Source organism: Physeter macrocephalus, chromosome 20 (assembly GCF_002837175.3).
Source record: "Physeter macrocephalus isolate SW-GA chromosome 20, ASM283717v5, whole genome shotgun sequence".
In the NCBI taxonomy this organism is placed as follows: domain Eukaryota; kingdom Metazoa; phylum Chordata; class Mammalia; order Artiodactyla; family Physeteridae; genus Physeter; species Physeter macrocephalus.
Genome location: NC_041233.1, coordinates 1,861,132 through 1,873,920, shown reverse-complemented (window position 1 = coordinate 1,873,920; position 12,789 = coordinate 1,861,132). Strand labels below are relative to the sequence as shown.

The following is a 12,789-nucleotide window of genomic DNA, read 5'->3' as shown; positions in this document are numbered from 1 at the left end:
TGATCACTTCACAATATATACATATATCAAATCATTATGTTGTACATCTCACACAGTGTTGTATGTCATGTATATCTCAATAAACTGGAAAAAAATAAATTAATCAGGCAGGACAGTGGGAATGGAGGAATAAAAAGCACACAGGACAAATAGAGAGCTTGGCCTATGAACACGGTTTTGGCTCCACTACCATTATTAAATAGCCGGATGACCTTGAAAAAGACACTTAACCTCTTTCAGCTTTAATATTTCCATCTGCACAATGAGAAGGACTAGGTTTTCAACCTTCAAAGTACATCAGTATTACTGAAATGCAGATGTCCAGGCCCCACCCCTATAAAAACAAAAATTTTTCTTCAATTGTGGGTCGGGTCAAGGCATGGTCTTCTTTTAAATTCCCCAAGTGATTGTAATGAATAGCCAGATTAAGAATCGCTGGCACAATTAAATCCCCAGCACTAAATGAACCCAAGGCCATGATTTTATGCAACTGATTTTTCTCTGTCACCTAGCAGCATTGCTATGAGCATTTGTGTATATGTTTAACTGTTTGGGATACACACACACAAGCACACATACATTTGTGTGTGTGCATTTTCTCACTCGACTGTCACATTCCTCACTTGTTCCATACAGTTCTACCATAATCTGGCTTCCCAGAGCTGCCTCTCTTCATTCCTTCTCAAAACAATGCCTCAATGTGGATTCTTACCCACAAGAACAGCCTAACGTAAAGCAAACGCACAGTTTATATTGAGAAGGACAGCTTCTGATTTCTAAGCAGGTTAAAGGCCCTCTCTGAAACCTAGCACGTGGTTTGTCAGTTACAAAATGTCCACACGAAAGCTAATTTCTTTCTTTTATTCCCTCCTCCTGCCTCATCTTTTTTTCCCCTGTGCCAGCAGACACTTTGGGTTTGAATTCAACAAGTTATCATGTAGTTTCTTTAGAGGCAAATACAATGCAAGATTCTGGTTTAATCTCAGCTTGGGGGGCAGATGTGAGTCCAGCAAACAGCTTGCTTAGGGGCAAGGCAGACCCCATTGTTTATGCATCTTGAACATCTGGACTGATGACCTTAGTTGGTTAAAATATGGTGTTGATGACATCGCCCTAACGGGCTCACCCACTTTACTGGATGATTAGATTCTTGCTAAGAAAAACTGTATTTCCCGACTCCAGCTGGATTGCACAGGGGACCAGAAGAAAGACAATGTTCGCTGACCAAAAGGCACAGCCACGACTCCCGGATCAATAATCATCCTCAAACAGCAAAAACGGCACATGTTTTAAAGCTCTGCCATTTTCCTACAGAAAGATTTCTCAGGACCATGGAGGAGGTGAGAATCCAGCCACCACCTCTGTACCAGCATGGATGCGCTGGACGTTAATTACATTATGAGTCCGGCTTCCTTTCCAGACATTTCAAAGTAATGCTTTCCTCTCTGGAGCTTCTCTTATAACTACCAATAAAGTGGACTCGATGAGCCCAGCTCCAGCAAAGACAAGACTGACAGCAGGTTTCGAGGCTGGCATTTGCAAAGTCCAATAAGCACGTAATGCCGGTGCTCTTTCCCTTGTTTTGGATGGTTCACTTGGGCAGGCTGTCAAACTGGAACCCCAGTTATTTTATCAGATGCCTGCAGCATGGAGTCATTAAGTTCTCATTGCTAAATCTCTGTTTTTCTTCTAAATTCTAGTACTCAAGGGACTGATAAGACTTCCTAGGTTGTGAAAGAAAGAGAGAAGCCAGTTTTCTAAATACATAAATAAAAGCGTAAGTTGAACTCTTGCCCTGGTGCACAAACAATTTCAATTAGTTAAGCTTTCGATATCCTTCCTAGGTTTGTTGGGAGGCTCCCAAGAGGCTCTGTTGGAGGAAGGCAGACAAAACACGAGACAGTTCATTGTTCTTGGAGCTGAAACACTTCTTCACATTATTACTGGGCTCAGGAAATGTCAGAATTCAACTGTCGTGGTACTGAATTGAGAAAAGTCCTACCTTCTCGCCGATCATTTCTGAGAACCCGCACTTTCTCAATTTTCCCCAAGAGTGCCCCGTCTTCCGCTAGGAAAAGAAAAGAAGCAAAGCTTTTGAACCTCAAGTTAACTAACGGAGGGCTCGGTGGGCAGGGATGGTGATTCTCCATCACCTTCGGGCTGGTGAGCCCCCTACTTCCGGCCTTTTCTTGAAACTCGTGCTTAGCACCCACAGCCCAGGAAGGCTGGCGCCCAGGAGAAGGGCCAGACGGAGGGGGATGCTGGGGGCAGAAATCGGCCTCTACTTACCGTCACTGCTGTAGTCATCCACCAAAATGATTTCTTTTATCAGGCGGGGTGGGCTTTTCTTAAGCACGCTGAGGAAAGGCAGAAAGACAAAGCTGCAGGCCTTTCAGGCTGTGACTGGGGTGTGCAATTCTCGTCCCTTGGCCCCTGCGGGGCTGCACAGTCAGGTGACCTGTCTGCATCCCCCAAAGACAGCCCCGGCCCGGCTGCGCTGGGGACCCGGCCCTTGTTCAGCATCCCTGTTGGGGGACGTCCCCTGCCCGCCTAAGTGGCAACGGATGGCAGTTGCTGGCCTCACCTGACCACTGTCCTCAGCAAGGCCGACCTGGCTTCATTGTGAAACGTGATCACCACGCTGGTGGCCGGCAGATCTACCCGCCACTGCTTCCGCTGACACCTGGAGGAGGAGAAAGAGCGACCTGAACGACGAGCCCGGACCAGCCCCGGCCAGGCGCGCCCCCGACAGTGCGGGCAGGTGGCCCTGCAGGACGGGCACTCGGGGTGGACCTGTCGTCTGCAGGGGGCCCTGGCCTATTCCGAGATACAGCGACAACGGGACATAAGGACACAGAAAAACACAACCAGAGCAACATGTTAAAAGATGAGAGATTTCAGTGAAAAGTAACATATTGAGAACATCTTTCTAACATGTTGAAAAAAAAAAGTGTGTTTCAAAACAGTGAAATCCCATTTAGTCTCACACGCAGATACACCTCTAGAGATGTGCTTTTCACAGTTCACAGTGGTTCTTCCTGAGGGGTGGAACCAACTGTGCACCGCTGCTCTTTTCTCGTTTCCTACTTTGCCTGCAGCAAGCACGTGAACTGTTGGGATTCTTCCCAAAGTGGTATGTGGTACCTGGCACTACCCCACTGACGGCTCCCCCGATCCTGGAATGCAGGACACACGCCCCTCACCTCACCAGACTGCGTCCACACGACGTAGGTGACAGCGGTGCAGGCTGCTGTGAGCGAGGGAAGGGTGGGTGTGCACCTGAGCCCGTCGGCTCCCCCCTTCCACTTGAGAGAACCCAGGACCGCTCTGAATAAAGTCGATTCAGGCCTGCAAACTATGGGCAGATTACAACAGGCCCTTGTCACGTCTGCTCCCTGCAGACAGACACAAGGCTGCCACGGCCCTAAATGGCTGCTTGAAAACACAGGACGCTATAGCCCTAGGCTGAAGATGCTGAGGCATCACCCACTAGGCGACAGGAAGGACTATAGTAAAGGGAGACTGAGCTCTGCAGAACCCATCATTAAGGGACCCTTCAATCCCTTGAAGGCTCCATGAACTTGAAGAACATGCCAGTGTAGAGGTGATGCTCCAGAGAACCATGAGAGAACAAGACCCCTGGGCGGGCTTACAGCTCGCGAGGAAGTCTGTGAACAGTCAAATCGTGGCATGAGTGCATTCAGGGAGTTACCAGGCTGGTGGTACTACTGAAGCCGGGAGGGGGGAGGGGTGGGACGGACAGCTAAAGTATCTTTGGCCTCTGCAAGCAGTTCTCAACCAGTACTTTTGTACCCAAGGTGCAGAGGGAGACGGTCTTGCCTGCAGTAGGATAGGGAACACCAGCCGGCGCCCAGGACGTGGTCCCTCTAGGCTGTGCTCACCATCTGCGGGTCCCTGCACTGGTATCACTTCAGTGGTTTCCACTGGAGAAGCTGGAAAACCTTCCATGGGGCCAATACATTTTCAAGAACTTGTTTTACTCCTTAGCTCTTAATGGAATTGACCACAGCTGTAAGTGATCTGCTCCCAGAATTAAAGGTATCTATCTTAAATGGGAAATCAGTAGGAAAAGGAGAAAGATTAAAAAAAAAAATCTTTGGTGCTCAGCTGTGCCTCAGAGGAAAACAGTCAACAGACACTGATTTTCCCTCGTGACTGACAAAACTACTTCAGAGAGCAAATTTTGAAAATGAGCAAGAAAAGCAGCAAAATTAAAAAGCAATTAGGTCAGATCACAAAATGGGCTTCTTTTGTTTATGTTAGCTATATGGATAGCTGGATCTTAATTAACCATGAGAAAACAACATAATATACCAGTCACTGTTGTTTGGGAAAAGACTGCATTCTGGAATTACTGCTGTTGATCATTATAGCTCCTGACGGCTAAGTATTTAATGACAAGTAGATTGATAAGGCTGGGGTTTTTTTGTTGTTGTTGTTGTTTTTTAATTTCAAGAATTCGCCAATTGTTAGATTAAGGAAGTAATAAGTAAGACTCTGCAAGGTTCAACTGTAAACAAATTACCAACGAATGTCATTCCCAAGAACCCAATCTGCAATGCTAATGAAATAAGAACCCCAGGATAGGACGCCCTCTGCAATCAGGCCCCAACCCAGCCAGTGGTGAGGGCTGAGCTGAGCAGGCAGCGCTGACTGACTTGCTGAGCTCAGGCTGGAGCAGCCACATGAGAATCAAAAGGAGAGAAGGAAGCATTTCTCAGGCTCAAATCCTAGTAAACTAAGCCGATCCAATCAGGTCCTATTCTCTCATTTTCTGTTTCTCCGCAGGAAGCCTCGTCTCCCGTGAGCGCTTGGAATTCTCAAGGGGCTCTGGAAACATTTTGCAGAACACACAGGGCTGCTGCATTCACATCGTTTTATTAAAATTCCATAACACAGGGCATCAGGCACCTAATTTGGCTAGGAACCGGCAATCAGGAAATTTCAGAGGTATATCCCGTTTCTAAGGTAAAGAAGGATGACAAGTAAAGACTGAGGAGTATCTTATACCCCGTGAGTCTGAGTGTTAATAGGTTAGTATAGGAATTCAGGTCCTAAGTCCATACACTGTGCCAAGATAAAGGGGGGGGGTGGTATTTGAAGAATTTCTTTAAAAAGAAACAGAATAAATCTTGCATGTAAAGAGCGTTGTCCCTGCCAAGCAGAATTCTCTGCTCCAGAGCTGGGGGAAGAACACCCGCCTGATATAGAAACCTGCCAGGGGAGCTGGCTGCCGGGGGCACCTTCATCCTTGAGCTTCTTTGGGAACTGATAGAAGCTGGGGTTTATTTGGAGCCAGCATCAGGGAGAGTCTGCAGTCAGTTCTGTTCTCCCTCCCAGACGATGCAGCTGAAGCAGTGTGTGATGCTGAAGATGGGCTTTGGGTCAAGTTCACTTGGGTTTCCAAGGGTCATTCTGGTAACTCCCTGTCCAGTAAAATGGGGACTTGAAAAAACTGGACACAGTGATTTTTAAAAATCTTTAATTTAGCTTTAAATTTCTCTGAGACTAAATGGCCATCAAATCTGAATTCTGCATCAGCTGGCGTCAAGTGCAGGGAGCTCCTGAGCCCTTGGGGTGCTGCAGCACGAACCCTGGGAGGCTTGTCTCTGATGCAGATGCTACACTTGCTGTTCGTCAAGACACTGAGGACACAATCAAACACACGTCCTCAGAATGGGGAGCTAGAGGCTCTGTTTAAAACGGTGGAAGGCTGCTCCGTGGTGTGGAGAGGGCACAGAAACACACCCTCTACCCCACGCCCCCAGGGTGCCTCCCCAGCCCCACCCCAGCTCGTCTGGCCTGTGGTAACCTTGGTAACTGAGTGATCTGAGGCACTTCATCCCTGTAATTCTTCATAATGTTATTATTCTTTTTTTTTAATTAAAAAAATTTTTTTTTGACCGCACTGTGTGGCATGTGGGATCTTAGTTCCCCGACCAGGGATCGAACCCGCGCCCCCTGCAGTGGAAGGCAGATTCTTAACCACTGGACCACCAGGGAAGTCCCTGATTCAGATTTTAAAATGAAACAAAACCTGACACGTAAGAGTTGTAGTCCTGGTATGTCCTTCCCACCTCAAATCCCATCTTCACCAGCGGTAACCACTACCTAAATTTGGTACATCAGTATTCCTATGTATGTCTTCAACGAACTACATGTGTACATCTTCACAAATAACACAGAGTGGTGTTCTGCATATATTCGAAACGTGTATGGGTGACACTGCACTGTGGTTTGCTTTCTCCGCCTTTGGGAACGTACCTGTTTTGACACGCACGGCTCTATTTCATTCACACCCACTGCTGCACAGCTGTCGCTTGTAGGAACACACCGCATCCAACCCCTTTCTGCGGATGGCCAATTTCTCTCTGTTAGGAGCAATGCAGCCATGGACACTGTCTTTTTACATACGTGAGAAAGTTTCTCTGCATCATTTGCCCACAGGTAGGACTACTAGAGCTACTTGATTCAGCAAGCTGATCTCCGAAGGCTGTTCCCAGCTTCACCTCATCCACAAGGGTTCACACGGCTCCATATTCCCGCCATCTCTCTCTCTTTTTTATTTAAATTTTATTTATTTATTTATTTTTGGCTGTGTTGGGTCCTCGTTTCTGCGCAAGGCTTTCTCTAGTTGCAGCGAGCGGGGGCCACTCTTCATTGCGGTGCGCGGGCTTCTCACTGTCGCGGCCTCTCTCGTTGTGGAGCACAGGCTCCAGACGCGCAGGCTCAGTAGTTGTGGCTCACGGGTCCAGTTGCTCCGCGGCATGTGGGATCCTCCCAGACCAGGGCTCGAACCCGTGTCCCCTGCATTGGCAGGCAGACTCTCAACCACTGCGCCACCAGGGAAGCCCCCACCATCTCTTGATAGCATCAGAATTTTACATTTTGCCCACCAGGTTGGTACGAAATAGCCTCTTATTATCCTAATTTTCATTTCCCTGATTATTAGCGAGGGCACACGTCTTTGCATATGTTTATGAGCTGATTAGATAGTTTCTTCTGTTAATTGCCTGCTCAACTCTTGTCCACTTTCTGTTAGGTTTTTACATCGTTATTATTCTTTTTTATTTATTTATTTATTTTGCGGTACACGGGCCTCTCACTGTTGCGGCCTCTCCCGTTGCGGAGCACAGGCTCCGGACGCGCAGGCTCAGCGGCCATGGCTCACGGGCCCAGCCGCTCCACGGCACGTGGATCTTCCCGGACCGGGGCACGAACCCGTGTCCCCTGCATCGGCAGGCGGACTCTCAACCACTGCGCCACCATGGAAGCCCCATCGTTATTATTTGATGATAGGAATTTATATATTCTGGATAGTATCCTTTGTCAGCCATATGCACTGCAAAAATCTTCAAGTCTGTGGCAGATCCTGTAATTCTGTTTAAGATGTCTTCTGTCAAACATATTTTTTAATTTTGATTTCTCATACTGTGGCCCTGGGGTAATGTCCAGAAAAAGGGTTTCTAACCTAAGGTCTCTAATATAATTTAGTAGATTTTCTTCCAAATATTTTAACTTTTACAAATGCTTTTAACATTTAGGTTACCCATCTACCCGCCTAGACGTATTTTTATGAATGGTATGACTAAGTAATCTCATTTTTTCCCGTGTGGTTAGTCTGTCGTCCCAGTGTCGTTTACCGGTTTACTACGTCATTGCCGACTTGTGCTGTCACTGCTGTCACACCACATTTTATGTGTGTACACCGACCCCTGGTCCACTTCTGCTCTGTGCATCTCTCTGTACTCGTCCCCCACTGCTGCCTGGCTGTGGCTCTGAAGTAGGCCTTCACATCTGACAGGTAAGATGTGCTCTCCATGTGCTGTTCAAGACTTTACCGGCTATTTGTGGCCATCTGCTTTTCCTTATGAATGTTAAGGATCAGGTCTTTAAGCACTGTATGACACTGCACTGAATTTACAGATTAATTTGAAGGGAATGATTATAATAATTTCTTTATAATATTGAGTGTTTTTTGTCCTTCAGTTATGTTTTGTAATTATCTAATTTTCTCCATAAAAGCCTCACACATCTTGTGTTGCATTTGCTCTTAAGAGCCTCACAGCTCTGCTGCTACAGTGCACGGGGTCTCTCCTCTTACATTTGCTCACAGGCCACTGCTGGCCCTGGCTTGTGTCTGTGGACCCTGCACTCAGCAACCTCACTGAGCTCTCTTAGTTCTGAGAATTTGTAGGTTCTCTTGGATTTTTCCATCCATCAATTCATCCACATTTTGTCCTTTTCTTTACACTTCTTCTACATCTGCGGTTCTTGTCTTAATAAGGCTCTGCTCATGGCGTGCAACACAACATGCAATAAAAAAGGTGGTAGAGAACACCCTTGCCCTGGTCCCATCTTCAAGGTGAATGCAATTAGATTTTCAAGAAGTGTAATGTTTGCCATAGATGTTTTACAGAGACCTTTAATCAGGTAAAGGAAATTCCCTTACAAGTGCTAAATTTTATGATTTTTTTTCCCCTTGCATCTATTAGGGGGATCATATAGCTTTTCTCCTTTAATTCGTTGAGAAAGAATAGTGTATTAATATATCTCCTGCTGTTCTATCATTCTTGCATTCCTAAAATAAACTCTACTTGGCTATGGTTTTTTTTTAAAAAATAGAGCTATGTTAGTATGCTAGTATTTGGCTTTGAATTTTTTCAATCTATAATCATAACAGTAATCGATCTACAATTTTCTGTTCTTCTACCTTCTTTTTCCAGTTTCACAGCAAGGTACTCCTGCTCTCAAGAAGCAAACAGGGCAGCTTTCCCTCTTTTTCTAGAAATTCTCTAAAATAGTCTGTGTTCTATGCAAGCCCACTTGAGCCTTGTGAATCCGGGGAAGGCAAACTTTTTACTGCTGAAAAGGTCTTTCATGGCTTGTATGTATTCATATTTTTCTATTTCTTGAATGATTCTGGTAATTTTCATGTTCCTAGAAAATTAAGCATTCCATATGAGTTTTTAAATGTATTATATTTGCATAAAAGTGTGCTTACAATGTTCTTACAATCTTTACAAACTCTATCTACAGTTATATTTGCTCTTTTATTCCTGATATTATTTATAATTAATTAATTAATTAATTTTTGGCTGCATTGGGTTTTCGTTGCTGCGTGCGGGCTTTCTCTAGTTGGGGTGAGCGGGGGCTACTCTTCGTTGTGGTGCACGGACTTCTCATTGCAGTGGCTTCTCTTGTTGCCGAGCGTGGGCTCTAGGCGTGTGGGCTTCAGTAGTCGTGGCACGTGGGCTCAGTAGTTGTGGCGCACGGGCTTAGATGCTCTGCGGCATGTGGGATCTTCCCACACCAGGGATCGAACCTGTGTCCCCTGCACTGGCAGGCAGATTCTTAACCACTGAGCCACCAGGGAAGCCTTCTTGATATTTTTTAATTGTAGTTTTTATTTTTATCAGTATTCTTAAGAGATTTCTAATTTTGGAAAATCAAGCTTTATATTATCCTCTTATTGTTTCTTATTTTTCTAGTTCATTAATTTTTTCTTTTTCCTTCATTATTTCCTTCCCTTTATTTTGAGGTTTACCCTGGTTTTTTGGGTTTTTTTGTAACTTCTTGATTCACAGACCTGCCCTACGGCTTTAAAACCAACTGAATTCGATCACTGGAGAAACAAAGGCAGTTCTGTACTCAACAGAGAGGAGGGTAGGGTGAACCTGGGAGAGGTGCCAGTAGGTGTAATGAGTAGCTTTAACTCTGGGAAAGAGCGACATGGCACCTGCCTCTGTCCTGCACCAAGGTACACACGTAGGGCGGTGCCTGGGAAGATGAACAGCAAACAGAGCTCTGGGCTGCTCTGACCTCGGTCTCTCCAGCAGACCCAGCACCTGAAAAGGTGCCAGTCTCCACGTGTACCCTCAGTCCAGGTGAGACAAACCAAAAGGGCTCGTGTGGGGGTCAAGCTCAGACGGCAGGGCCAGGAGGGTTCAAAAGCCAAAAGAGGGCCTCCTGGGTGGCGCAGTGGTTAGGAATCCGCTTGCCAGTGCAAGGACGTGGGCGCGAGCCCTGGTCCGGGAAGATCCCGCATGCCGCGGAGCAACTAAGCCTGTGCGCCACAACTAAGGAGCCTGCGCTCTAGAGCCTGCATGCCACAACTACTGAGCCCGCATGTTGCAACTACTGAGCCCGCATGCCACAACTACTGAGCCCTCATGCCTAGAGCCCAGGCTCCGCAACAAGAGAAGCCACCACCATGAGAAGCCCGCGCTCCGCAACGAAGAGTATCTCCTGCTCGCCGCAACTAAAGGAAGCCCCTGCGCAGCAACAAAGACACAACACAGCCAAAAATAAATAAATTAAATAAATTTAAAAAAAAAAAAAAGAACCGATCAAAGTAGACTGTCGCTTCTCAGGCCCTCTGCCCCCTGCTTGTACATGGAGGTGTGTGTGTAGGGGTGTTACCACACAGGGACCCTGGGATGCAGGCTCTGAACAGCAGGTGACCCAGATGAGGCCCCGAATGCACCTTCTGCTTCCCTGCCCTCACCCCCAGGGAATGCTGACATGATTTCCTTTTCAAAGGAAGAAAGGGGCAGGTCTGTTGTTTGACTGACTGTGTCCTGGTAGTCGGACACAGCTGTCCCCACAGGAGGTGGAACTTCCCATACAAGCTGTGCAGCCGGGGTGGGGGGGGCACCCCCGTCTGGAGCCGATCGAGGCTGGGCACGCTCCTCGTCAGGGAACGCCCTGCTTTGGCAGCTGCCCTGGCATGAACTCACGGTCACCACAAAGCTCGGACAGTTAGTGAGCGCCAGACTCTCCCAAGAGCATATTATTAACACGCAGACACCTGGGCTCTGCCCACGTAAGTAGGTCTGGTGATGCCTGGGGATCTGAGTTTGAGAAGCTCCCTCCCTGTGCTGGACCCCTCAAGCCCTCCCACCTGGAGAGTCGGGCCTAAGGCCTTTGAATACGGCCCCAGCACTCAGGGCCCTTCGGAAGAAGATCATGCCATAGCTGGAGGCTGGATTCACAGCAACGCGGGCCGTGCACCTGAAACGGGCCAGCCCTCCCTGCTCTTCCAAGCAGGAAGAACCCTCAGAGCCTCAATCTCGGGTACCTCTGCTCCGACACAAGGAAAACAAGGCGTCAGTTTCACACTGCCATCTCCATGGGGCGTTTGCTCTGGAGGGTCTGGGGAGGATGGGCGGGCCGGGGATAAAATGGGAGTTGGAAATGGAATTAAAATTTTAAAAAGCAGGAATTTAAAAAAAGAAGGTTAACAGCTGTTGTATAATGTTCATTTAATTAAAATACGCTCTTAATAATCCTTCAAACAGTGATAATGACATAATATCCCACCTAATCAACTAATTTCTGATCAGTCCTAATAGCTAAAGAGCTTATTCTACAGAGGTCTTTTAAAATGGAAGAGAACCAAATCCTAAGAGATTTTAAAGCCTCTGCAGGACCCATGTGAAATTAAGCTTCTTAAAAATCCAGTTGGCAGGAGATCTGAGTAAGCCCCAGGAACCACGGCAGGTCTGTCTCACTCTGAAATTCTCGGTCTGAAGCCGCGTTCTGGTGCCCTGAGCTGTGTCTGACACAGGAGTGTCTTCTTAAACCAAGGACCTACCCTTCCCGAGACACCAGAAACGGAGCCTGTCGTATTTACTGCTCTCCCTTTGAAGTCCTCCGATCCCCTGGAAAAGCCAAGGGCTCCAGAGGCGAAAAGGACAGCAGACAGTCCCGAGCACGGGCTCACTGCTGCGCAGTCACAGCAGCACAGCCATGGAAAACCCACACCACCCGGAACACACAGGGTCCCCCCACCGGCCCCGAGGGGGCGGACGTCAGGTTTCCACTTGCTGCTTTCAGCCAGCACCTTTTGGTGAAAGAGAGCTGTTTTCTCCTTCAACATGCATCCCCTGCCCTTTTGCCTCCAGTTTTACAGACACTAATTTTTAACTGAAAACTTTTTCAAGAATCAAGGGCTATTGAAAGTTGTGAAAATAACAGCCGTGGATGAGGCCATCTGAACTTCCTAATCCCTCCAAGTTCACTTCAGGCAGGACCCCCGGCTCACCGCCGGGGGGGGGCGGGAATCAGTGCAGAGAGAGGCCACCCAGTGCTTGAGCTTCTCATCCCACCCGATGCCGGGGGCCGCCCTCTCGGGACGGTGAGACGCGGGTCCCTGCCCCCACCCCCAGACACGGGGCATCTCCCGGAGCCTCAGTCTCCCTTCCGGACCACGCACTCGGGTTTCCAAGCTGCTCTCTGCACTGCTGTGAAGAGACGTGCTCCCTGCTGTCTCAAGAGAGCCCCTCTGGGGCTTAGTCAGGGGCTTTCTTCTCTGTCCCGCGTCTTTCTCTTTCAGTCCTCCCCACAAACCTGAGTCAAATAACTGACTTTGTGTGGCCACTTAGCAGTGGTTCTGACTTTTAAGGACGCTGATGTACTGCCAAGGATGATGCTTTCAGGTACTTTTCAAAGACAGTTAACTGCACTATGTTGCTGTTTTTTTATAATAAATTTATTTTATTTTTATTTATTTTTGGCTGTGTTGGGTCTTTGTTGCTGCGTACGGGCTTTCTCTAGTTGCGGTGAGCTGGGGCTACTCTTCGTTGCAGTGCGTGGGCTTCTCATGGCGGTGGCTTCTCTTGTTGCGGAGCACGGGCTCTAGGCACACAGGCTTCAGTAGTTGTGGCACGCGGGCTCACTAGCTGTGGCGCACGGGCTTAGTTGCTCTGAGGCATGTGGGATCTTCCCGGACCAGGGCTCGAACCCATGTTCCCTGCATTGGCAGGG

The 12,789-nt window shown here is 47.8% G+C and overlaps 1 protein-coding gene across 1 annotated transcript in view; it reads right to left on the bottom strand.

Moving 5' to 3' along the window:
- Window positions 1-12,789, bottom strand: part of GALNT2 (polypeptide N-acetylgalactosaminyltransferase 2) — a 184,142-nt gene that overhangs the window by 31,642 nt on the left and 139,711 nt on the right. Inside the window, exons 4-6 of the mRNA XM_024117061.3 lie at window positions 2,585-2,683; window positions 2,290-2,357; window positions 2,003-2,068 (exon numbers count right to left, since the gene is read on the bottom strand). Coding sequence (XP_023972829.1) covers window positions 2,003-2,068; window positions 2,290-2,357; window positions 2,585-2,683 — 233 coding nt within the window. The remainder of the gene's footprint in view (window positions 1-2,002; window positions 2,069-2,289; window positions 2,358-2,584; window positions 2,684-12,789) is intronic.